General features: G+C 39.8%; 1 protein-coding gene across 1 annotated transcript in view; it reads left to right on the top strand.

Annotated features, from left to right (window-relative positions):
* Positions 1–11,659, top strand: part of NUAK1 (NUAK family kinase 1) — a 96,809-nt gene extending 85,150 nt beyond the window's left edge. Inside the window, exons 5-7 of the mRNA XM_044280561.1 lie at positions 3,366–3,485; positions 6,410–6,542; positions 7,072–11,659. Of these exons, the coding sequence (XP_044136496.1) occupies positions 3,366–3,485; positions 6,410–6,542; positions 7,072–8,198 (1,380 nt within the window). The 3' untranslated portion in view covers positions 8,199–11,659. The remainder of the gene's footprint in view (positions 1–3,365; positions 3,486–6,409; positions 6,543–7,071) is intronic.
* Positions 11,660–27,288: the final 15,629 nt, after the last annotated feature.

The following is a 27,288-nucleotide window of genomic DNA, read 5'->3' as shown; positions in this document are numbered from 1 at the left end:
GAGCGCACACGCTCCCTATACACTGACAGCAATCTATGTGCAAGGAGCGCATGCTCCGGCCACAGCAGAAGAAAGACAAGGAAACCTGGCATCTGTGCCGGCATGTGGAGGAGGAAGCACCGGACTAACAGACATGTTTTACCTTTTGCAGAATGTACTTACAGATGCAGAAAGCACATGGTTTGCGCAAACACATATGGTCGTGTGCATGAGGCCTAATCCAGCACCAATAACGCTAAAATGTGTGTATTGTAGTCCAGAACTGCATTCACAGATTCACCTAGATCACAGCACGCCAGTGGAGGCTGTTTAGCCTATAAGTGGGAAAAATTCTCAATATGTATGTGAAGGTTCGTTGAAGAGGTCCCTAGATGCCTTTCCCATAAATTATAATATCTCAAGTCATTGGTACCAGATTTCTGGAGATGAGAGGTTCTTCAAGGTATTTAATCTGATTTGAAGTTAGGAAGGACATTTCCCACTAATAAGGGGCAATTGGCCTTTGGATGAACACAGTAGGATTATATTGGACTCCTTATAAGCAGTACTAATCATTTGGTTGATATAATTGGTTATATTATTCAACTTTAAAGACATAATGATAGCGAATTTAGATTGTGAGCTCCACTGAAGTATATGTTAGCGGTATATAAGCAAAAACATACGGTAAATATATACAATTGTATGCAAAAAATTACACCTTAGCTGCACTTATTGATAGATTTCGGTTAAGGACTTCGTATAAAGACTAAATTTTTCAGAATCTAGATCATTGAAGTAGGGTCCTAAGGCTCTGTTCACACTGATGTCATATGTTTCATTTTTACAGGATCAATGACAGACATGTTAGTTTAACCTCTATCATGATCTATTTTATAATTAATCCAATTAATTTGCAAAGTTCTTGTCTTTCTTACCAGATAAAATAGTTCATAATGCTATCATGGTTTTCTGCCATTAAAGGGCAACAGAAAACCGATGGAAGAGAAGAGACACAAGTGTGTGCAGAGCCTAAGTCACTTATCTCTTTGTAAAATGATATTCAATGGTGGACATATCCAACAGCAAAATCAATAAGAAAAGCAGTGTATAGATTTGTCCCATAATAACCCTGAAGAAAATTTCCATGTATATTCCTGGAGAACACTGTAAGGATTTGGCAAGAACCTCACACAAGTCTCTCTTTTCAGTTTATGAGTAACTCTGCCAGAGTCTTTTTTTTAGAACAGTGTTAGGAAAACACACTGTCTGAGTACATGTGGATTGACATCTAGTTTTTTTCTATTAATGTATTTTAAATTAAAGTGCACTTGCATCTAATGGTTTTGTTTATGATCTAACTTAGACTTCCTTCACATTAGCTTTAGGCGTGTCCAGAAGGCTGTTCCGGCAGAGGCGCTTGCACACTGCGTTTTTCGTCTGGCTGCCTTGTCGGCATTTTTGCCATGCTGCAGCTGTAACTCCTGCCCGTCCCTATTATAGTGAGTGGGGCCAGGCCAGACTTCTGGCAGCACATGTGTACAAGTGTTAGTACCGTTGCGGCAGGCTGTTTCCCTACCGGGGCAGCCTGCCGGACAAGCCTAACGCTAATGTGAAAGAAGCCTTAGAGGTTTTTTTTCTTACTTATGAACCTGCAGAAGAAGTACGTATGTGTCTGAATGCTCACTAGATGATGCCACCATAGCTCAGATTTTTTATTTTCATTATCTTTGCCAGCTCTGTGCCGTTCATTTGTTTTTATGTTTCCCAGGCTTTCTATGGGTGGGATTACTATGTAAAGGACTACCGTTTTGATGATTAAGCTACCCTCTGACATACATTGCTTATATTTACAGCTGTCTGCATGCCCATCTATTAGAAGGGGATATAGTAGGATTATTTTTTAACATAAATAAATCTTGGATATACCCAGGGTACAATATTTGGATAAAAGCTAGGTGGCTACAGGGGGATGTCATGTATCTTTACAAAGAATTCCTCTGTTTTGATTTTCCCGCTCTGGAGTATCCTAATTGCATCCAAATGTATACTATGAATATATATATACGTCACATCACTCTTTGCTAAACCAAATGTCACAATCCTATTGGCTTATTTGTATTTTTAGGTTGTACGGGTGACACCCAGGGCTTTGCTGATAAAAAGAGGTCCTTCTCCCGTTTGGAGTTGGAATACCACCATGGGTCATGTCTTCTCATTCTTTTACCCCTAGACTAAATTTTAAGATTTGGGGCATTGCCAACATGGTTAGATCCCTTGTTTAGGCATCATACAAAAATTCTACCATGATAAAGGTGTCTAGGCGTGCGGTAATTCACGGACAACACATCTATGCTACTGAGACACTGCTCTGCTATGGACTTACATTTTATAATCTGCTGCCCAGCATGTGAAACACGCCTCTCCAGAGAAAGGTTTTGCGGAGGAGAGCCAGGGAGAGATAGCACGCAAAGAGTAGGACAAAGATGTATATTATCATCCCACAAGCAAGAGATAAGCACCAGGAACATGTCCCAGTATGTGAGACTGGCTTAGAAGTACATTAGTGATTGATAAATCATACTGTATTTAAACCATTTGCTCATAATTTTAAAGATTACAAAATCCATTTAATCTTTTGAGTTCTGAAAAGGTAATAGAAGAATATAAAAGGGTAGTTACAGGTTAAGAAGAGCTCAGACATGCCAGCTTTTCTAATGAGGTCTAAGGATCATCGGACCGTCATTCTCTGGGAACAAACATTGGGCTGCTGATCATGCGACAAATGAGCAAAACACTTTTGTTGTTTGATGGGTAATCTTTTGTTTTGGGGCACCTATATAATTTTTTATCAACAGCACATCGACCTGTTTAAATAGGGGTGTGCTTCGCACAAACAATGAATATGTATGGGGATGAATGATCACAGTAGCAATCCTGATCATTGTCCTGCATATTGGCCCAAGTAAATACCCCTTAGACAGTTTGATTTGTTCTGTTGTCCATCTTTTACTGCTTAATTTTCTTAGATGAACTGGAAATACCCTTAGAAGGGCACATGTGGCCCCAAGATATCTGTGTATACAGTCTAATATTAGTAATAAAGTTTGTGCCATTGTCGGTTATTGTTATCGTTCTCCGTGATCACTATTAGGCCCATCATTTGTCCATTAAGATGGTGCAATTACTGTATGTATGTTAGAAAGTATAGTGAAATTAGTTACAGAATATTTTCTTGTATGTGTTCAGATGACTAGATAAAGCTAAATGAGCAAGCAAATGAGTGATTTACTTTTCATATGCATCCTGAGCGAATATATGTATTGTGAACTTGACTGTTAGGTCATAGGTAATGTTGGCTTTACATATTTCACCTTTTCTTGCAGATTGCAGATTTTGGTCTGTCAAATCTCTACCAAAAAGACAAATTTTTGCAAACATTTTGTGGTAGTCCTCTTTATGCATCCCCAGAAATTGTAAATGGAAAGCCCTATCGAGGTCCCGAGGTAAGTCGTGTCTGCCATCTAACATTGCCCTAGCAACATTCTGTTATGCCCAAGAAAGTCCACTGTAATGGTGATCATAGCATTGGTTGTTCTCACCTGTTTGGACTCACGTGTTGCAGTCTATGTGCCAAGTGACCTTTTGTGTCTGATGATTTCAAACCTCACTAACTTTTCAAAAGACTTTTGGTATGTCATAGAGACACATTAAAAGTTTTGATCGGTGAGTGCTAAGGCCCACACCGATCTCTAGAATGAGGGGACAGAAGCACACGCATATCACGCACTCTCTCCTTGCTGCACATGACAGGCTCCATAGAAGTCTATGAGCCTGTGTCAGTTCCATCCTCAGTTCCATTGTCAATGTACTCCACCATTTTCCCGATGAGGCAATTGCCTTATATTGTGCAGTGGGCCTCCAGCCCTGCCATGTTTATTACAATGTACAAGTCGACGTCCTAGATATGATGCTCTGTTGTGCCAGTGTCTTAAAAGTCCCTGCTCTGGGAGTCCCCTGCCTGACTTAATGTATGGCTTTCTTCAGGTATTGAATAACTGCTCTGGGAGTCAAATGTTGACTCTATATATTGCCATTACCATGTATAGAGTCATCCCTGGGGAGGGTTATCTCTAAATATTGTTAGCATAATTTGGGGACACCCCTGTAAATTTTAAACATTTGTAAGTGTTGCTGCAAGGTCTCAAACCCAGAACCTTCAGTGTGCTACAGAGCACATTATTAGCAACACAGGGATGAAATGAGTTTTATTCCAACCCCTTGCCAGCCTCCGCAGTCCATGAATGGTGGAAGTCAGGACTTTGTCCAAAAAATAGCAAAACGTAAAAAGATAACTATTTTTGTATTTGGTATTGCTGTAATCGTTCTGCCCAAAAAGAGCAAAGTTATCATGTCACTTATGCTGCAAAGTGAACTTTGATATATCACTAATATAAAAAATAATTAAATTACAGTGGCTCTACCTACTTTTACCTTGTGATGTAGGCGCACTCTCCTCGACACACCCACTGGCGATATAATCAAATAGAAATCAGTAAATTGTACTGCAGGGCACTCAGTTTTCTGGTGTTGCACAGGATACTCCAATATAAAAATACTACAATATAAAATAAAATTCAGAAGTAAAACATCATAAAATAAAACATAATAAATGAAACAAAACACATCGCCATCTGAGAAATTGGTCTACATCTATTTGTATATTATTATTTTCTTCTTTCTCCACGACCAAATAACTACATAAATGTAATCTGTATAACACTGGGCTGCTGTAGCCATATTGGATATTGTATTATATATGAAATAAGACATTTTGCCTACAAACACACTATTGTATGATATACTATCCAATCCATAATGCATGCTAATTGACCACCTACTACCGCTATTTTATTATTTGCTAGGTAAGCATCCAATACTAGCTGCCTGCAATAGTGCATTTTTCTATATATCCTTTGGTATATTGTCAGGGGTATTAAGGGCGTCAGATATATGCTGGTCCAATACCTCAAGCCTTATCAAGCTAATAAAGATGCAGCAGGGGTAACCCTCAAACCCTTAACTCAAATTTTATTATCTCATCGCGTTATTTTAACGCATTTAGTTAACTTTAGTTTAGTTAATACATCTCATAAAGCATGAGTCTTAACCCTACTACATCCGTACGTATGGGCAGTGGAGTTTGGATCAGCAATATACATGACCGTCTTTCAGTCTGTGTTGTTTCATGTATTATGTTTTATTTTATGATGTTTTACTTCTGAATTTTATTTTATATTTTTGATATTAAAGAATTGTATACGCGCCTATATTGGAGTATTCTGTGCAACACCAGATAACTGAGTGCCCTCCAGTACAATTTACTGATATCACTAATATAACTGATGTGTGTGCTCCATCCACCAGGTCTTTGAGTCACCTATAGTTCTATTGCTTTGGCCCTGTCTAACAGTGCAATGTCTTACTTATGCCTCATTCACACATCAGTATTTTGGTCAGTGATTTCCATCAGTTATTGTGAGTGAAAACCAGGTGTGGCTCTAAACACAGAACAGGTGCAGATCTTTCCCTTATGCCTTATGTCTGTGTAGGCTTCAATCCTGGTTTTGGTTCACAATCACTGATGGAAATTACTGACCAAAACACTGACGTGTGAATGAGGCTTATCGCCAAAAATAACTGATCTCTGACAGAGCTGACACAAACTGATGCTAACTGATCATAACTGATGCTCTCCCCTCGTTGTAGAGATTGTGGTGGTCTCAGCACTCAGATGTCTCAAAGGCATGTTTTAATCAAGAGGATGATTATCACTTAATTCAACACTTTGAGTTGTATGTGTAGACATAGATCACAAGGCTGAATTGAGGTTTGTTAACTGGGGGGTGAGCTCCACCTCAATCTACCATAAAAGTCCAGTGTGTAAGAAGGGTCCAAAGCACCGACAGATACATATCTCCCATCCTCTGCCTGTCGCTCTACTTCCTGATTGACATAGCCAGGTAACATGACTATGCAGGAAGCTTGTACTGTCAATCAGGAAGGAGAGGCTAGATGAGGAAGCAGGAGGATCAACAATGCACACAGTCACTTGGGCCCGCCCTTGGGGCACTTAACTGCTAATTTGCATATGGATTAAAATTATTTCTTCTCCTGAACGAGTAAATGTATCATTGCATTGAGCTATGGTATTGTTGCTGGTTTGAATTTCCTAGTGACAGACTCACTTTTTAATAAGAATGACCTTGGTTCTTCCTAAGAAGTAGTGTAGGGTATATTTGTGCCTCTTCTTAAAGACTACAGTCCCTCCGATAATTCAAAATTGCAGTTTTAAAGCATTGTTCTTTAAAAGAATGCCATGACTATATATATTGCTTGATACAACTGAAATAAATCATTTCTGTTTCAGGTTGATAGTTGGGCACTTGGAGTACTTCTCTATACTCTGGTTTATGGCACCATGCCATTTGATGGTTTTGACCACAAAAACCTAATTCGACAAATAAGCAGTGGCGAATATAGAGAGCCAACCCAACCCTCAGGTAATTGTATGGTGGGAATACTGGTATAAGATGCAGTTGTATAATATAGTGTGCCAGTTATACTATTTAGTTGTGTATTCTATGAACTTAGAATATCATGCAGAAGTCCATTTATTTCAGTAATGCTAATTAAAAGGACTTGCATTAATGCAGCTTAAAATTAGAATTAGAAGGGTCAATATTCTAGGCTCAAAGTGCCACACTCTAGTCAGCTTATTAATCCATACCCCCTGAGCAAAGGGTACCTGAGATTGAGACTTTAGGGTTTTCATAAGCTGTAAGCCATAATCATCCAAATTATAAAAAATAAAGGCTGGAAATATCTCACTTTGCATGTAATGAGTCTACCTCATATATTAGTTTCACCTTTTAAGTTGGATTAATGAAATAAATGAACTTTGCACAATATTCAAATTTTTCGAGTTTCACCTGTAGATAATTTTACTGTATGAACAAGAATTGTACTACTGCACATGGCGAGTATATTATTTACAGTACTTATATTTATCATGATCTTTATTTTATACAGATGCCCGTGGACTAATCAGGTGGATGTTAATGGTTAATCCAGAGCGTCGAGCAACCATCGAGGATATTGCAAACCACTGGTGGGTTAACTGGAGCTACAAGACTAGTGTGTGTGACTGTGATGTCTTAAAGGATTCAGAATCTCCATTGCTTGCCAGGTTCATTGACTGGCATCATCGCTCCACCAGCCGGCAGATGGAATCAGAAAACAAAATCAAGTGCCTTTCAAAGCCATCTGAAGCATCTGTTGATCGACAGAGGTCTTTGAAGAAATCCAAAAAGGACAATGACATTGCACAGGCTTTACAAGAAGAAACAAGCATATCAAAGAGGCCCAAGAGTATCTTGAAAAAGAGGAGTAACAGTGAGCACCGTTGCCACAGTGCTAACTACATAGAAGGGGTCATCAGCCCAGTATTGTCTCCTACGTGTAAACCTGACACTGAGAAAGTGCTCACGAATACATGTTCTACCAGTACAAGGGAGCTTGAGAAACCAATATTATATAGCTCAAAGCAGTGTACGCCAATGCCAAAGAAAGGCATTTTAAAAAAGACTCAGCAGAGGGAGTCTGGCTACTATTCATCACCAGAAAGAAGTGAATCTTCAGAGCTATTGGACAATGATGGAACAGAGAGCAACGAGATGCCTCAAGTTATTAATGAAACAAAACGAACAGTTTCTCACAGCCTATCATACAGGCGGAAAGGAATCTTAAAGTACATCAGTAAATATTCCAATAGTAACACAGACTCCTCAGTGGCTGGTTCTGCCACAACATCACTGGAATCAATGGAGCAAGATCTTATGCCCGTGGAAGGTCTATCTCGAAGCTACAGTCGTCCATCTAGCATCATTAGTGATGACAGCGTTTTGTCCAATGACTCTTTTGAATTGCTTGAATTATCAGCTGGGAGACCAAACAGACAAAGAATACGTAGTTGTGTTTCAGCTGAAAATATACTTTTTATTAAGGATTTTGAAGGACTTCCTAAAAGTCCTCGGCCGCAGAACCTGAAACGTTATCGCAATCGCTTTGCTGACAACAGTTTTTCTTTACTTACAGATATGGATGACGTCACTCAGGTTTACAAAAAAGCTTTAGAGATCTGCAACAAGCTCAAGTAGTTACTGAGCATTGAAACTTTTATGGCAAGATGGTTGTTTTGCTGACAGTGATAGTTTAGAAAGTCGGATCCTATAGGAACACACCCTGAGACAATACCCTGAGCTGTAACTTAAATAAAATACTGGTTCACTTAGAAAAATATGGCCTAGCTGTGGGAGGATTACATATATGATTACTTGTGTAGAAGGAATTATAAGACCATTATCCATTGGCCTGTTTTGGCTGACTTTTAATTTAGTTTTGATGCGTTTTTTTGGGAAAAAAATTAATAGGGATATTTTATCAAATGATTATTATTCCTTTATTCATTTTATAGTTCCTACTGTACATATTCCACAGTGCTGTAGAGCAATGTTTCTCAACTACAGTCCTCAGGTCCCACCTGCCGGGCATGTTTTCAGGATTTCCTTAGTGATATAATTGATGTCAATGCATCAGGACTCACCACCGGTAATTAAGTGGGATATTCTCAAATCATGCCTGACAGGTGGGCCCTGAGGACTGGTGTTGAGGAACACGGCTGTAGAGGGATTGTGATCACCTGTATCGGTCCCTGCCTCGATGGGAGTCAACTAGCTAAATTCAGAATTAACCTATCCGTATATTTTTGTAGTGTGGAAGGAAACTGGAGTACCTAGCGGAAACCAACACAACCATGGGGGCACATTAAAACGTTATACAGATGTTGCCTATGGTCAGATTTGAATCCAGGACACCAGTGCACAAGGTAACTGTGCTAGACATTTAACCACCGCACTGCCTGGATCAAATGTATAACTTATGGGATTAAAGAACAAACAGAAAATGTAGTGACAGGTGGCTGAACATTTTTGGGTGTTCCCTGCTTTATGTTTTTTTAGGATTTCAAACACATTTGCAAATTCATGCCAAACATAATTTAAGAACGCCTAGCTAGAAATGAAAGGGCCGCTCTCTTTGCTTAAGTTGTATCTAAGACACACTTCCAGATGTCTTTCACATGAAGAACCCATTACAACCATTTTTGTTGGCAAATACTCAGTGGACCTCAGTGCGGATTTCTTTACTCTCACTGTCAGCAAACAGAAGATGTGAAATATTCATGGGTTCAGCGTATGATATGTGACCTTGGATCAGTTCGTTTATAAAATGTTGATGGAAGTGGCTCATGGCAAGTAGAAAGACTGCCTATGTGGAATGTCAATGGGATGTGGAATTCAGTGGGAATGAAATAGCAAGTAGAAAGCATATGGAGGGTAATGGAGGACAGAGGATTTAATTGAATTGTTGTGGATCTATTAAAGGTATCAGTTCCTAGAACGTGATAGAAGTAACTTCTGCCATAAATGTGTAAAGTGGTCAACTGGATTTCTTGAAAACATGCACATTGGGTATGTGACAGGCCTGGGCAAACTATATGCGGAAACCTGTATTGCACATACTAATAAGGTTTGTTTGTGTAGAGTAGACATAAAGTATAGTAATTTGAGGTTTGTATATTGTAGGCAAAAGCTTTTTTTCTGGTCAGTTCACGGAACTTTTCACATTAGTGCCATGGCTTTTGCTTTGACGGCTTTGTACTGATACAAAGAAAACTTGGTGAGGCCAGCGCTGCAGGCCTCACTATTACCATCAAAAGGGAAAAGAAAACCAATGAAAGAGAGACTGTGACACGTGACACATCAGTTGTGATTAGACATTTTGTGCAGAGAAAGCATCAATCATGTTGAATATACCTAAAAATCTTTGGGCAATTTTGATGGACTTTTTGTGCAGGGAGATCATCAATCATGTTAAATATACCTGTAAATCTTGTGGCAATTACATTTTCCATTCATATTGACACATTTAATGGTCCTATGACATTTGATGCCTCATGTCATCATATGATTAGCCTAGACAAAAAGCAGGAGAAATGCTAGCACAGGCTTCCAGTATCCGTAGTTTCAGGCGCTGCACAGCATATGCTGTGAAGATACGAGATGTGCAGCTCCTGAAACTACGGATATTAAGGTGTATCCATATAAATGGCCCACCCTGTATACTATGTATGGATGGGCTTGTCCCATTACAATAGTAAATCTAACAACTGACATCCTTTATTTTATTGGTGAGTGAAGAGGCCAGGGACAACTTTTTATGGTCAGCAGATAACTAGTTCCATAACTATGGTGATTGGTTTTACATGGCAGATGTTTTAGAAACCTGGTAATATGAAATATAGTAATGGATCTTCTCATAGTCATGTTTAAGAATGATTAAGTATTTTCTAATTAAGATATTTCTTTTGTATTCTGTGCATGTTGTGCCCTTTCACTGTGTTTCTTGCTGTTCAGTCATCTGGGCATGCTTATGGTATTTATTATGTTGGCTATTTTGTATAGTTTATGTCATTCTTGTGTTTGTCGGCATAAAATAAAACTGAAGCAATATATTGTACTTTAAAGAGTTGTCTGATGAAGATCCTTACCAGGGGATATGAACATGTTAGGGGTTCCCCTGGTCAGAACCCTAGACCAGCTAGACCAGAGAGCTGCTCACAAAGAGTCTCCCTCTGATGAATTAAGCATGTCCATGCAGTGTATGGTCATCCTTGCATTTGAATGGATGCCATGCAATGCTATATTTCTGTGCAGCCTCCCTGGGGCTAAAAGCCGACCACTGGCCAACTTGTGTAAAAAAAAGAAGGTTGTCATCATGAGAGAACTCTTTAATATGGCATAATTTTAGATTTATTATACAGTACTACTATATATAAAACTGCACTAGTTTGGGATGACTATTGTAGTTATTGTTGATGGACATTGAAACAACAATGTAATAGTTTATTCATAGATATAGGTTTTGTTTGCATAGATATCTATAATTTTTAAGAATTAATATGCGAATACTATTTTCTTTATGCTGTTATCATTCTCTAGGGGTTTATATATAGAATACGCGGGGAAGAACTATACAGCATATATACAGTATATGCAGCTAGAGGCCATATTTCCCAGATGAATGTATTCTGAAAAGTGCATGCTACCAAAGAACTGGTACTCTGTAGAGACTGTGTTTGCCCAGGCCTTTTGTTTTTTGTAAGTAGACATTAAATATCAATCATGTAAAAGAACAGCGACTAAGTGAGTATTGCCAAACTGGAAAGTTATTTAGGGACTTACTGGCATGTTTTCATTCCTAGAAGACAAAAAAAACTTGACTGCACATTGTTACTAGTATTTGTTATTTTATTTAATATTTTTGTAATGGAATTGTGATTTGTATTTGACTCTGCCTTTTATTTATTGCTCTTAAATCATTTTCAAAAGTATAATATATTTGGTGTAATTTAATTGGTGCAACTTTATGCCAGTTTTTTGGGTTTATTAATTAAAGCCGAGTTTGTACACAAGGATGTGTTGCCTAGGAAGTGTTAACCGCATAAATGTTGGAATTTTTATTGGATTTTTGTATTGAATAAATTACCGTGATTACTGTTTTTCATTGTCTTTATTTTCATATTCGTGTTCTATGCCATAAATTGCAACACACTTGAAATAAGTTTACAATAGCATTAGGCCCCAAGCATTCGACTGTACCCATTTTGCATTTCGTAAATCATGGATCCGCAAATTAAGAATGTGGTCCATGTTACATTCGCATTTTTTGCAGACCCATTGACTTCAAGTCCATGGTACGCATTGTGCAGACAAGTATATCTTTTTGCGGAACATCCGCATCAGATCATCCATGTGCCTTCTGCATCCATACATCTGTTCCTCAAAAAGACTACGGGCCAATTGAAAACAATGGGTCGACAAATAACATTATTAGTAAATGTGTGTTCAGCTCCCTAGGTGGGAAGATTTGCTGTTTAATCCCGTACGGATCCGGAGTCGGTCCAGGCTCCTCAATACGGATGACCGACACAAAGCAAAGGATCCAGCCGATAAAATCTAGCGCTTCATTTAAATTACAGCACAATAGTCCATATTTTTCCCTTCTGTTGCGTTTTGACCTATACGGTATTAGTCATAGAATGTTCTATCAATCGGCAAATAACATACAGACAGCATCCATATTTTGCAGATCCGTGATTTGCGGACTGCTAAACGGATAGAGTGGTGTGCACGAGGCCTTAAACTGTATTTTGGATGTACAGTACTTTATTTTATGGTTTGTATGTGACAGAAATGTAGTGGAGAGTTCTTTCACTATGATAAGGCCACCTTCTGTGCAACCAGGTGACAGATAGATTAGACCCATGTAAGGTAATATGGAGGAAAACATGAACAAAGTTTAAAATGGTTGGGATAATCGCAAGGCCATATGCAATTATTTCCTGGTAGGAAATGATAGAAGTCACATTTCATGTGACTTCGTACTGGTCTATAGCCCATGACCTACATTTTAACTAGCACTAATCGAAAACTATTGATTTGAAGGCAACTAGAAAACACCATGACCTGGGTTTAGAAGGATATTTTTGTTCTGCTACCAAATAACCCATCACCAGTGAAAAACATATAGAAACAACATACATATGTAAGACACCTACTTTGCAGCAGTTCATTTAAACCTGAAGGGGAGAATCATGGCTGCCATGCTTTGCTTTACAATAGTATAGGAGCAGTGATGGTCAGTTCGCAGTGTTCGCCAGCGAACACATGCGGGCTGCCATCATTAGTAAGGTAGATTCACCCGTCCGGCGATGTACAGGTAAGCCCTTACCTGTGCCGGGAGCCGGTCTGAAATCAAATGCAGTCACCGGGAGCAGGCAGTTCCGAGAACAGCCTGATGAAGGCCCCCGGCGTCTGTTCTCGGAACTGCCTCCTCCTGGTGACTGCATTTGATTTCAGACCGGCTCCCGGCACAGGTAAGGAGAGTCTAACCTTACTAAAGATGGCAGCCCGCATGTGTTCGCTGGCGAACACTGCGAACTGACCATCACTGTATAGAAGGCCTAACAGAGTGGCACTGTGTGTATGATTCATAACAATACATATCTAACATTATTAAGGGTCATTTTGCCACTGCTGCAATTATGTATTTCTCCATTGCTTTTATATTATGAACCTTTATCTGTGAGGATCTTTTTGGTCGATCTTTATTGAAATTTCTAAAATGTGTAAAACATATGACATTATCAGCATTGGTGTTGTTGATACCGCATTGGCAAATCTACTGTAATTCTAGCAAAGCAACCAGAGACCATCATATAACGTAAACTATATAAGTATTGTTCCCTGGATGCCCAATCGGCAATGGCATTGAAACAAAACGTGGAAAATATGGCACTGAAGATAGGGTAAGAAAAGGAAAAGAAGCAAGAAAGAAACGTATTACAATGGTGAAATATATTTAGAAATGCCAAGAATACAATAGCAAGGAAAAAAGCTTCATCAAAGACTTTGCAGTACTGCTCAAGTGCATGCATGTCACTCAACACAGTCTGTGGAGTGTACAGGGCACCCAATCATTGCATAGAGGAGCCTGCTCCTCTACAACTGTACTTGCCCCATACATTGCACAGACATACAGTACAGACCAAAAGTTTGGACACCTTCTCATTCAAAGAGTTTTCTTTATTTTCATGACTATGAAAATTGTAGATTCACACTGAAGGCATCAAAACTATGAATTAACACATGGTATTATATACATAACAAAAAAGTGTGAAACAACTGAAAATATGTCATATTCTAGGTTCTTCAAAGTAGCCACCTTTTGCTTTGATTACTGCTTTGCACACTCTTGGCATTCTCTTGATGAGCTTCAAGAGGTAGTCACCTGAAATGGTTTTCACTTCACAGGTGTGCCCTGTCAGGTTTAATAAGTGGGATTTCTTGCCTTATAAATAGGGTTGGGACCATCAGTTGCGTTGTGGAGAAGTCAGGTGGATACACAGCTGATAGTCCTACTGAATAGACTGTTAGAATTTGTATTATGGCAAGAAAAAGCAGCTAAGTAAAGAAAAACGAGTGGCCATCATTACTTTAAGAAATGAAGGTCAGTCAGTCCGAGAAATTGGGAAAACTTTGAAAGTGTCCCCAAGTGCAGTCACAAAAACCATCAAGCGCTACAAAGAAACTGGCTCACATGCGGACCGCCCCAGGAAAGGAAGACCAAGAGTCACCTCTGCTGCGGAGGATAAGTTCATCTGAGTCACCAGCCTCAGAAATCGCAGGTTAACAGCAGCTCAGATTAGAGACCAGGTCAATGCCACACAGAGTTCTAGCAGCAGACACATCTCTAGAACAACTAAGAGGAGACTGTGTGAATCAAGCCTTCATGGTAGAATATCTGCTAGGAAACCACTGCTAAGGACAGGCAACAAGCAGAAGAGACTTGTTTGGGCTAAAGAACACAAGGAATGGACATTAGACCAGTGGAAATCTGTGCTTTGGTCTGATGAGTCCAAATGTGAGATCTTTGGTTCCAACCACCGTGTCTTTGTGCGACGCAGAAAAGGTGAACGGATGGACTCTACATGCCTGGTTCCCACCGTGAAGCATGGAGGAGGAGGTGTGATGGTGTGGGGGTGCTTTGCTGGTGACACTGTTGGGGATTTATTCAAAATTGAAGGCATACTGAACCAGCATGGCTACCACAGCATCTTGCAACGGCATGCTATTCCATCCGGTTTGCGTTTAGTTGGACCATCATTTATTTTTCCACAGGACAATGACCCCAAACACACCTCCAGGCTGTGTAAGGGCTATTTGACCATGAAGGAGAGTGATGGGGTGCTGCACCAGATGACCTGGCCTCCACAGTCACCGGACCTGAACCCAATCGAGATGGTTTGGGGTGAGCTGGACCGCAGAGTGAAGGCAAAAGGGCCAACAAGTGCTAAGCATCTCTGGGAACTCCTTCAAGACTGTTGGAAGACCATTTCAGGTGACTACCTCTTGAAGCTCATCAAGAGAATGCCAAGAGTGTGCAAAGCAGTAATTAAAGCAAAAGGTGGCTACTTTGAAGAACCTAGAATATGACATATTTTCAGTTGTTTCACACTTTTTTGTTATTTATATAATTCCACATGTGTTAATTCATAGTTTTGATGCCTTCAGTGTGAATCTACAATTTTCATAGTCATGAAAATAAAGAAAACTCTTTGAATGAGAAGGTGTTTCCAAACTTTTGGTCTGTACTGTATATAGTATGCATAGACTTATACGTCTTCATACTCTTCTTGGTTGTTCAGAGGGCCATAAGTTTTTTTGTTTTTTTCCCCCATCAGAATCTGCCAAAAAGTTGGCCTTTCTAATTTCTACAGCATGATGAGATACAACACTGATGCTCTGTAATACAAACCCATAGAGACTCACTGTAAGGATTTGTGGACATGGCAGTGCCATTCACATGGACCCTATGAATAGATCCACATGGCATGAAAAGAAAATCTCATGTGGATTTTGCAGATTAGATGCAGATTTGCCATGGATTGTATTCTATGCATTTCAAAGATGGATTTAATGGGACACTGCCATCAAACATTTTTTTAGCACATTAACAACCTATATGTGAATATTACAAATAAAAAACAGGTGGATAAGGTTCTGGATATAATTTATTAAGTCGCTCCATGTATTCTACTACTGGCTTCTTTTTTTTGCTCTTTTAGCTCAGCAAATTAGCCTTGATTTTTTTCAGCCAGCCCATTCCATTCCAACGAATGCCCACCGATCCGCCGTAGTTACTCAATTAGAGATCTCTTACTCATATCCCACTTTTACATGTGGGATATGAAAAAAGCATGTGAATTTATGCGTGGATATTTTTCTACAGTGGGTGGATGAGATTTGATAAAATATATGAGATAATAATAATAATATGAAGTGTATTTGTGGCTCCCAATTCCAGATGGGACATCCACAGCATTTCCTCTACATGCGAATACAGTGTGTGAAAGAATAAAAGGTGCTATATAAAGGTATAGGCATGACAAATACCAGAGGATAATCTGTAATGGAAATGCTTATTCCTTTTAAGGCTTGTTCACACGACCATGTGAAGCCCGTGCTGTGGACCGCAAATTGCAGTCTGCTAAGCACAGGCACCTGCCGTGTGGCAGCCGCATAGGGATCGCGGCGCCCATTCACTTGACTGGGTCCGCCATACCTCCATTCTGCAAAACAAAAAGATAGAGCAAGCTCTATCTTTTTGTGGTGCGGAAGCACGGAACGGAACCTCAGAAAGCACTCCGTAGTGTTCCGTTCCGTGGTTCCGTTCCACATCTCCGGATTTGCGGACCCATTAAAATGTATAGGTTCGCATCCGTGATGCGGAATAGGCACGGAATGGGACCCGTGTATTGCGGATCAGCAAATGCGGTCCGCAATACGGGCACGGGCTTCACACTGTCGTGTGAACGAGCCGTTACTTTTAGAAAGTTGAAAATGATAAAAAAAACATTTCATTAAAGTAAAAAAATATATAAAAAATTTTTGCTAATTCTTCAAATATCTTTTTATGTGTGTGATTTCGATGGAATCGTTACTATGTAAAAATCTAGATTTTGTTATGTCCTGAAATGGCTTTTCCTTCCAAGCAGGTCAGGGCTATAAATATACAAAATGTTAAAGCAAGTAGATATATTCTGTTTGGAAGTATTGTATAGTGTTTCTTTTTCTCTTCTATGTAGTTGAGCGTTGTTAACCTGACCGCCGTGCAGTCAAGACCCAAATTAAAAACAGATGCTCCATGTGAACACTAAAGACGAACTGTGCGTTACAGAAATGAACATTGTAATCTGTTCAGAAAGATGAGTTAAATGGGTCTGAATGGGCAGGAATGCTTTGAAATTAGATGGTTTAAATCATTGGCATTTGTTGCTTTTTTATTTCCATAATAGATGTGTTGAGGTAAAGCACGTTATATTGGGTGAAGATGAAAAGATAAAAACATATCTGCATTAGCTCATTTAAAGTCAGTCTTCCATTATACTAAACCAGCGTAATGTTCTAAAAGAAAACATATTTGACGGCTTTCCAAAATGTTACACTTACGGTCTGTACTCGCTGCCATCTCCTTCTCCTCTCAGTTACAGCCACTGGAACACTCACCTGTCCCGCTGCTCTGGTCCCCTGGTGGTCCAGTGTCCTTCTGCTTTCTCTCAGTTGGCACAGCCACCAGGTAGCACAGTTTTGTCCTCTCCACACAGGCTGAGGTTTGCTTCTTGCCTACCTCTGCCTTTCTCTGCTGGTAGGGGGTGAGCGCACTGCAGCTTCGGCTCTTAAAAGGCCATCGCATGTGAACTTAAATCTACTAGAGCCTATGGCGGAACATCACATGGTATTTAAAGGAGTTGCCCCAGTAAGAATATTCTCAATTTTTCAAAGCAGCACCTTGATCTGAATAATGTGGCGATTGCATGTAATAAAAAATGTTGTATAGTCAAAATAATCAGCATAGCACAACCTTTTTTGTTCTTTTCCATCCTGAGGTGGACACACATGTTCAGTTTATTCCTTCAACTACCACCAGCCATATCTTCCGTTAGAAGCTGTGACAGTTACAGTTAGAGAGCTGCAGCAGAAAGGATGCGCCCCTTGGGAAAGGAGACGCCTCCTGAGCTGCCAGACTGTAATACATCTAGCAGAACAATAGGAGCAATCTCTGGATCCATGAGCTGCCAGACTGTAATACATCTAGCAGAACAATAGGAGCAATCTCTGGATCCATGAGCTGCCAGACTGTAATACATCTAGCAGAACAATAGGAGCAATCTCTGGATCCATGTGAAGTATAGGGCAAGTTTAAGTTTTGTTAGAAAGACATTTTCCATGTACTATATGATGTCTGATTTTCATTTTTTACTTCAGTCATGGAATAACCCCTTAAAGGCAAGTCTTGTTTTGTTCTTCCATGTACTGACTTCTTCCTGACTCTAGATTTGACCCTTATCTGCCTGACCAGACCTCTGTCCGATCCTATTGACCCAGAGCTACCTGCCCTGACCCTTGGACTGACTTTGGATTGCACAAAATTTGCCTGATCCCGACTTTTCCCTAACTACAGTTTTGACTAACCCCACTGTGTTTTGCATTGTTGTCTCAACCTCCATAGTCAGCAGTCTATTGAACAAAGACTAATCCAAGGGGTAGTGGCCTCATGGTTCCCCTGCAGTGGAGTCTAGATCCCTGTATAGGGGTTAAAGGGTGAAAACCAGGGGAGCCACTAAATTGACACCCTTAAGAGTAGCCCCAAGACAAATCTGTTCAATAAACACAGCAGATCCACGTTCACATGGAAACACAGAACGACTACATATGTAAAGAAAATGGTATCCCATCTTTTTATAAGATGCAAGCGGAAACATGCAGCAATTGGCATCATATTGTTTCAGTTCACTTGAGATCTTGTTTTTACCTAGAAAACCCAGCAGGTCACTACTTTTAGGACTTAAATGCAGAACCAGATCCAAACAACTGAAAAACTGATGTAAACTCATCCAATGCAGGAAAAAAAAAAGTATGCCCTATATTTAACTAAGAGGCAACTATCTAACACAGCCCACTTAAAGGGGTGTGCTCTCCCCATCTTTTACGGACCAATTGAAGTGAATGTATCCGCATCTGACCCTCAAAAATTGAGGATTAGACGCGGACCAAAATTACATTTGTGTGCATGAGCCCTAAGTTTGCCTTTGGATTCTTGTGCTGAGCAAAATTTATGAAATGGAGCACAAGTTTTATAATTTAATGTGGTTTTGGCGTTTTAAGTGATTGTACATCAGGGGGTTATCTGATGTACTTTGCGACTAGCTGCGCCATTTTGTGTGACATTTTTCAGTGTCCAACATGATAAACGCACCTTAAAAGTGATCTATTTGCTGAAGCCGACCTACTTCTCACCGCATTTCTGAAAGTGGCATGAGAAACAGAAAGTCGTAACATTTTGCTCAAATTGTTGTGGGCCAAAACATGCGATAATTTAAGGCGACAAAACTGGCCTTTATGAATGTCCCCTCACAGTCATATCACCACATAAATTATTGTCCATTATGTCATGCCATGTAATGATACTGACATTCTGTACAGTAGTGCCCTGCAATATTGCCATACAGTAATGATACAGAGATTACCACAATATGCAAGTGCCGTTATCATTCAGATTTCTCTCATATTATTCCTTTTTATTTATTGGAAGACTTTGGAGTTTGGAAATGATGATATTGGTTTCTTCCTAATTAACGTGTGAACTTCTGCTGTCAGTAACAAGGGACTAATCTGTACTGGACTCCGTAATATAATTTCTGTTTATGCAAAATATGTAATTACATAATTGCATTATCTAAATGTATGAGGTTAAGTAAATTACAACCCTTGTTGAAAACAATGACATAAGCACTGGATTGAAACAACTGACATAAGGTATATCTTCAATGACTAGCGTTATATAGGCATGTTACTGCCCCCTGGAGGAAAGAGCTATAATTCACTTAAACAGGAACAGCATATATACTCACAGTGTGAGCTCTTGATGTTCAGTTATCCTATACAAGAGGAGTTAAAATTTGGGAGGATATTAACATTTGTGTCTATAATTTTCCTACATCTGATAACATATAGTTTATCAAACAAATATTTAAGCCTTAAAAGCTGTATATAGGGTTGTTACTGATCAGACAGTAATAGGGATTCATGATATTATATGTGTGACTATTGCCTTGTTCATTGGATGCTCTATGCTCTTTTTCATAATTTTATCATAACACAAAACCATATAGGATGGCTTGTCACTGCATAAAACTGGGGTAGTTCTACTTTTTAAAGGGTTTCCCTCTCAATCAAAATTATCACCTATAGGATAGGTATATTGTGTCTGATTGCTGGAGGTCTGACCACCGGGACTTCCACCAGTCATGATGACATCTGCGGTCTTGTCTCCTCAATATAGGTTGAGCATACGTGCTGCAGCTCCATTCCTCTCTATTGGACTGATGGAGATAGCCAAGTACTAATTGCAGGGCCGTCTTTACCAAGGGGCAAAAGGGGCAGATGCCCCGGGCCCAGTTGCTCCTGGGGGGCCCAAGGCAGCTGCCTCTTGAGCCCTGCTAGCCACAGGGGGTGCTGCCATGCCATGCCTGCCGGCACTGAGTCCAGGCATCGTACTGTGTTAAAGTTGTGATCTAGGACCTTAGATGACATCATCACCATGTGACCAGTAACCTAGCAATTACTGGTCACATGGCTATGAGGTCATCACAGGTCCTACCAGGAGTGTTGCAGAAGTTAACTGTGGAGCTTTTTTGTGTGAAGAGTACATCAGAAAAAGGTGACTGGGGCTGTTATGTTAATATACTGTAAACTACTGTATATTAAAGACGGCCCTGACTAATTGGATTCTCTTTGACAATCCCACAGAGATGAATGGACCACCACCCCATACATGCAGACTGGGCATAATGTGACTGGGGATCCTAGTGGTCAGACCCTATTAGACACTGATTATGGGGTCATTTATCAAACTGGTGTAAAGTAGAACTGGCTTAGTTGTCCATAGCAACCACTCAGATTCCACCTTTCATTTTAGACAGTTCCTTTGGAAAATGAAAGGTGGAATCTGATAGGTTGCTAGGGGTACCTAAGCCAGTTCTACTTTACACCAGTTTTATAAATGACCCCATTATTCTCTATACTGTGGACAGATGATAAATTTTATATCAGGGCAATTCCTTGAAATAGATTTTCTGGGAGGAAAATACTGATGGCCGATCATCAGGATAGGTCATCAATATCTGATTGGTGGGGTTCAGACACATGGCACAGTCACCCATCAGCTCCAGTGACTGCTGAGGCCTCTTCACAGAGCCGTCCATTGTATAGTGGCTGTGTTTGCTATTTGCAGCCCAGGCCCTTTCACATAATTGTGGCTAAGCTGCACCTAGCCCACGTGACCCATGAACATGATGTCACTGGCCTAGGGAGAGACCGCAGCTGTCACTGGAACGCCACTGCCTCTTCAAACAGCTTATATGTGGGGATGCTGGTAGTAGGACCCCTAGCAATTAGATATTGATGACATATCCTGAGGATAAGCCATAAATATTACACTCCCGAAAAACCTCTTTAATATTAAAAATGAAATGTATAGTATTTGCATCCCATCAAGAAATCATGCAATGCTTTCACTAATTATTCCAAATCTATACCCAGATTAAATTACATTTGGAATATTTTTGATTAGAAGTATTAATACAAACCTTGTGGCAAAAAATGTCCGTCTAAACAGGGGGATCTTATTAGAGGATAATAGAATGAACTTCTGCCAGCAGAATTTTCATTGGAAAGTTAGTGTTTGGCTTCAAAGATAAAACCAGACATAATATGAGATCTATAAAAGGGACAACATTCACTTTCAGCTTAATATAGTCTTACTCATATGCCACATACCCGCATATGTTCCAGACACTTGGGTAGCGGACAAGTTGACATAGTGCAGATGGAATGGATTAAGCTGTGGTTATGGTCGCTGGTCAAGCTTACCTTTAAAATATATTTAAATGAAACCCAATTTGATTAAAATAATATAAAACGGCATACTAATGTATTTTACTGTACCCTTTGGTAAAAAAAAAACATCTTAGGCCTCATGCACACAACCGTTGTGTGCATCCGTGGCCGTTGTGCCTTTTTTTTCACTGACCCATTGACTTTCAATGGGTCCGTGGAAAAATCGGAAAATGCACCGTTTGGCAGCCGCATCCGTGATCCGTGTTTCCTGGCCGTGAAAAAAATATGACCTGTCCTATTTTTTTCACGGCCAACGGTTCACGGACCCATTCAAGTCAATGGGTCCGTGAAAAATCACGGACGCACACAAGATTGGCATCCGTGTCCGTGATCCGTGTCAGTTTTTTCCTATCATTTCAATGACAAACTTGACTTAGATTTTTTTTTCATTTTTCATGTCCGTGGATCCTCCAAAAAACAAGGAAGACCCACGGACGAAAAAACGGTCACGGATCACGGACCTACGGACCCCGTTTTTGCGGACCTTAAAAAAAACCGGTCGTGTGCATGAGGCCTTAGGCTGAGTTCACACCAGCGTTCAGCCTTTCCGTCCTCCTGCTCCGTTATAGGAGCAGGATAACGTAAAGGACAGGTTCGGCACATAACTGAGACGAACGGAGCCTACGGACCCCCATAGACTATAATGGGGTCCGCTAGGTTTCCGCTTAGAAGATGATTTTGGAGCGGAGACAAAACTTGTGTGCGCAGGACTTTTGTCTCTGCTTCAGAAATCTTCCTCTGAGCGGAAACCTAAGGGACCCCATTGTAGTCTATTGGGTCCGTAGGCTCCGTTCGTCTCAGTTATGTGCCGAACCCGTCCTTTACGTTATCCTGCTCCTATAACGGAGCAGGAGAACGGAAAGGCTGAACGCTGATGTGAACTCAGCCACACTTGGCACTGGTAGTTTACAAAGAAGGTATTAGTAAGGTCTATAATGACAGGAATATAAAGGAAGTTTTTGACTCTCCTATTATGAGTCTTCACATGTCTACGTCCTATTTCTTGTGCATGGTTTTGTTTCTACTGAGCAATGTTTTTTGGTAGAAACTCATCCAAGAAGATCATTACTGACTTCTCAGAACTATAGAGCGGTGTCCTTGGGTTAAAATGGTTTCACTCAGTTCACGGTTGATTCCAGTGCAGTATTTCTACAGTTCTGGATGAGTTTTTTATATTGCATCTCAAGTCTGTCATGGCATAGCACCGCATTTCAGGTCCTAATGCTTTCCTGTTGTTTGGAATAGTCCAGAAGAGCATGAACATCTGGAAACCCCTTTCCAACAGAACATTCCTGCTTATGAAAGATTTGCTGATGCAATATTGACCCCCCAGTTTAAAGGCATTGTCTATTTACAAACCCATTTTAAATAGCACTTTAGGGAATCCTGAGCTAAGAGGACGGTTCTCAGTTCAGGTCATTTATTTACATGCTAGAGCGGTTACAAAGAGCGACTCACTCTGGGGTCCCAAGTAATTGTCCGACCGTGTAATTATTCATTTTCCCTTTGGCAGTTCTGCAGGGAACACTGTTTGATCAAGTCATTTTCAAGAGTCTCTTCAAACATAAAGAGATTGTTAAAAGAGGACAAACCCTTTAAAGGGTTTGTCCTATGAAAAATATTCTACATCTTTAAAGCAACACCTGGATCTAAAGACTTTTGCATGCAATTAAAATATTAGCACAGCCAATGAGTTATTCAATACCATCTTTGCCACCTGTAGTTTGTTCTTTTCCTTATTTCTCTGTCCACCTCAGTAACATCTCACATACTAAGTTGCATTCAGCTATCACCAGCCATATCTTCTGCTAACAACTGTGCCTTAACAGATTTGGTTGCAGAAAATTTCTGCAGCTGAGAATCTGCCTGAATAGGGTTGTTTTTGCAGGAAGAACATGGATTTCTGCAATCCTCATTCAGGTGAATGGAACAGATTTTCTGAAATGTTCTAGAATAAATTCTGCTCTGTTTGAAGAGAGACCTTAGGCTACATGCACACGAACGTTGTTTGTTTCCGTGTCCGTTCCGTTTTATTTTTTTGCGGATAGGATTAATTTCATTGGGTCAGCAAAAAATGCGAACAGCACACCGTGAGCTGTCCGCATCAGGATGTCCGTTCCGTAGCGCCGCAAAAAAAAAATAGAACATGTCCTATTCTTGTCCGTTTTAGGCATTGTTACAATGGATCCGCCCCAAAAAAAACCGCATACGGTTGTGTGCATGTAGCCTTAGTCACACATGAGTGATTCACAGACGTGTGCTGTCCCTGTTCTACATGGATTCCCACATCAATGTTTTAGCATGGAAGCGTGCCTTATTTTTGTCCATGCTTACCGATCCATCACACCTATTATAGTCTATGGGGCTGTGAAAAACGTGGACCCCATCCTTGTTTCATCCATGTTTCACAGACCATTTATACGAGATGCTCTGAAAATACATTTTCAGCTGTGCAGTGTCCGTGGAACACGGATGACACATGGAGAGCCAACAAAGAGACACACGGACCAAACACACATTCTTAGTGGAAGTCTTCATAGATGAATCACTGACCATCTTATCACAGACATAAAGGCCTTAGACCTCTTTAACACCAGCGAGTTTTCTGCACGGGTGCCATGCGTGACGTGAACGCATAGCACCCACACAGATTCCTGAACCATTCATTTCAATGTGTCTTTGTACATCAGTTCTGCGTTGTGTGAGAATCGCAGCATGTTCTATATTCTGCGTTTTTAATGCAGCTCTGGCCCCAAGGGGCTTCGGTGAAAAACGCATTTCATCCAGATGTAATCCAGATGCGGTGAGGAACAATAAAACCTCTCAATATCATAAAACCTGGGACCCTTGGATTAACTATATTAAAAATGATGCCATCACGGAGTTTCTGTAAATTACTAAGATATGTAACACTAATTGACCCGAAAAACCAGCTCTTGGTTAAAGATCTGATCTTTTTCCCCTTTCCCTCTCTTCTTACTTTCCCCTTCCCAGTACATGTTAATTAGATATGTTATACATAAAACACTGTGATAATATTATTCCACCACACTTGGTCGAGGTTAACCATACACTGTTACTCACACTACATAAGTGGAATACATATAGCTAGTACCAGCTAGCGTTCAAGTTCTAAAGAATTTTATTGTTAGATTTATGAAATAACCTTTTTTATTTCTCAAATTGTTCATTGAACTGTTAATAAAGACTTCAGTCCTATATCATTGAACAACTTAGATAGACTACGCTCAATTATTATGTTGATAACACTATGTTCAACCATTCAGGTTATACAGTGTACTGAACTTGAATTGTAATAATTAGCATGGAAATTAATGCTCTGTATACTATCCTTACTCTTGTTTTCTTGTTATGACATTTTGCATCGTAATAAGTATTCATACTTTTCTGAAATTAAGAAATGTACCTTGCAAAAACATTTAATAAACAATTTACTCAGATGTAATCCAGATGCAGTGCAGGTGCGATGCATTTGTCACTGATGGTTGCTAGGAGATGTTGTTTGTAAACGCATTGCACCCATGGGGAAAAACTGAACGCAATTGCAGACAAAAGTGACTAAACCTGCTTGCAAAATGGTGCAAGTTTCACTGAACACATCCGGAGCCAAACGTATTTTCATTCCATTTCCGTTCAGTTTTTTTTTTTTGTGGACCGTATATGGAACCATTCATTTCAATGGGTCTGCAAAAAAAATGTGCATTCCGTTTCCGTATTTCCGTATATCCGTTCCGCTAAAAGATAGAACTTGTCCTATTATTGTCCGCATTAAGGACAAGAATAGCACTGTTCTATTAGGGGCCAGCTGTTCCGTTCCACAAAATACGTAATACACACGGATGTCATCCGCATTTTTTGAGGATCTGTTTTTTGCGGACCGCAAAATACATACGGCCGTGTGCAAGAGGCCTAACAGGGATGCAACAGAAAGGACTTGAGCTTCCAGCCAAAAGACAATCTAGTAGAGCAGATAAAGCAATGAATGAGGAGATCTCTGGATCCATGTGAGGTCCAGGGCTGGTTCATTGCCATGTACTATATGATGTCTGATTTTCATTTTTTACATTAATCATGGGATAACCTTTTTAATAATGCACAATGTTATATATCTACACAGTAATAATTCTTTATCTGAACACTGATTTGTTGAGATATTGTGGTACTAGTGGCTCAACCAAATTGCCCAGATGATGGACAGGTGCACTTACGTATTTCCTCAAGTAACATTTGTCATTTACAATTTGCTCTTCGCGACTGAAACATTTATGCAGAAAACATCGAAGAAAGAACGACCATTGTGTGGTTTATAGGAACATTTTGCTGCTGCTTTTCATCATATTATAGACTTCCTGTCAGCATGACAATACATGATTTGGTATTTCTGGACTACATTTGTGAGTGCAACTAAGATTTATTTTCAGAACACATACTGAATCGTTTCTATCCTGACTCATCAATCTAGTACAAGTCTCTTGCTATCATTTTTGTGTTCGGGTACTGTTACAATGACTGTGCTCTGTATAACATGGCTTGGCATCTATTGGTCTATATGAAAATGTGAGAAATGTTGTATTAGCAATGACACAATCAACCACTATTGTGACATATTCTAATATAATCTTCCTGTACAATATGCAAGCATTTGGCAGTGGTCACAGGGTAATGTATATATAATGCATACAGTATATTTAATATAACATACCACATTCTTATTTAGTGGTTTATGGAAATTTAAGTTTCCTATTTCCGCTCAAACCTTAAAATTGTCTATGCCTTATTAAATCAAAATTTACAGCAAAAGCAACAGTGACCACAGAAAGGCCAGCCATATTGGTTGTCACATTCTCAAGAGCATTTTGTTAGCATAGATTTCACTGATGACTGTTGAAAACCTTGTTAGCTCTATGGCTTCAATCATCTTCCAAGGACATGGCAGCTAGACTCAGTTTACTTTCCTCTACACCACTTTTCTGGTTTTCTCCAGGTGCTTCCTTTCCATAACCATGTTCTGCACGCTTGCATCTGAGCTGGTGGGAAAATGGCCATGTACAAATGGAAACAGAGACTAACCACAAACATGTTGTTGTGGATATGATATATACGATAGATATTGTTCTAGCTCTGTGGGAGGCTACAAAAGCAATATTACCCACTTTGTACAGAGGCTTAATAACAACTTGGGCTTTTTAATTTTTTTATCTTTGAGATAGATGTTGATTGAACTAACGATTAAATTGATGTTTTTTCCTAGGAGGTTGATAAAGGAATACAGGAAGCCTATCACCATCCTCTCTCAAAGACATAGTGACATAGTGACTCATGGAAAATAGAAGTTTTTTCAGCACTTAAATAAAATCCATCATACTTTATTTAGCCTTAAAACATGTAAAATCAATTTCACTTACGCGTTTCTGGTGGACAACCACCCTTAAAGGGAACCTGTCACCTGGATTTTGGATATAGAGCTGAGGACATGGGTTGCTAGATGGCCGCTAGCACATCCGCAATATCAAGTCCCCATAGCTCTGTGTGCTTTTATTGTGTAAAAAAAACAATTTGATACATATGCAAATTAACATAAAGAGTC

Source organism: Bufo gargarizans, chromosome 2 (genome assembly GCF_014858855.1).
Source record: "Bufo gargarizans isolate SCDJY-AF-19 chromosome 2, ASM1485885v1, whole genome shotgun sequence".
Classification (NCBI taxonomy): domain Eukaryota; kingdom Metazoa; phylum Chordata; class Amphibia; order Anura; family Bufonidae; genus Bufo; species Bufo gargarizans.
This window is presented reverse-complemented; position numbering and strand designations above follow the sequence as displayed.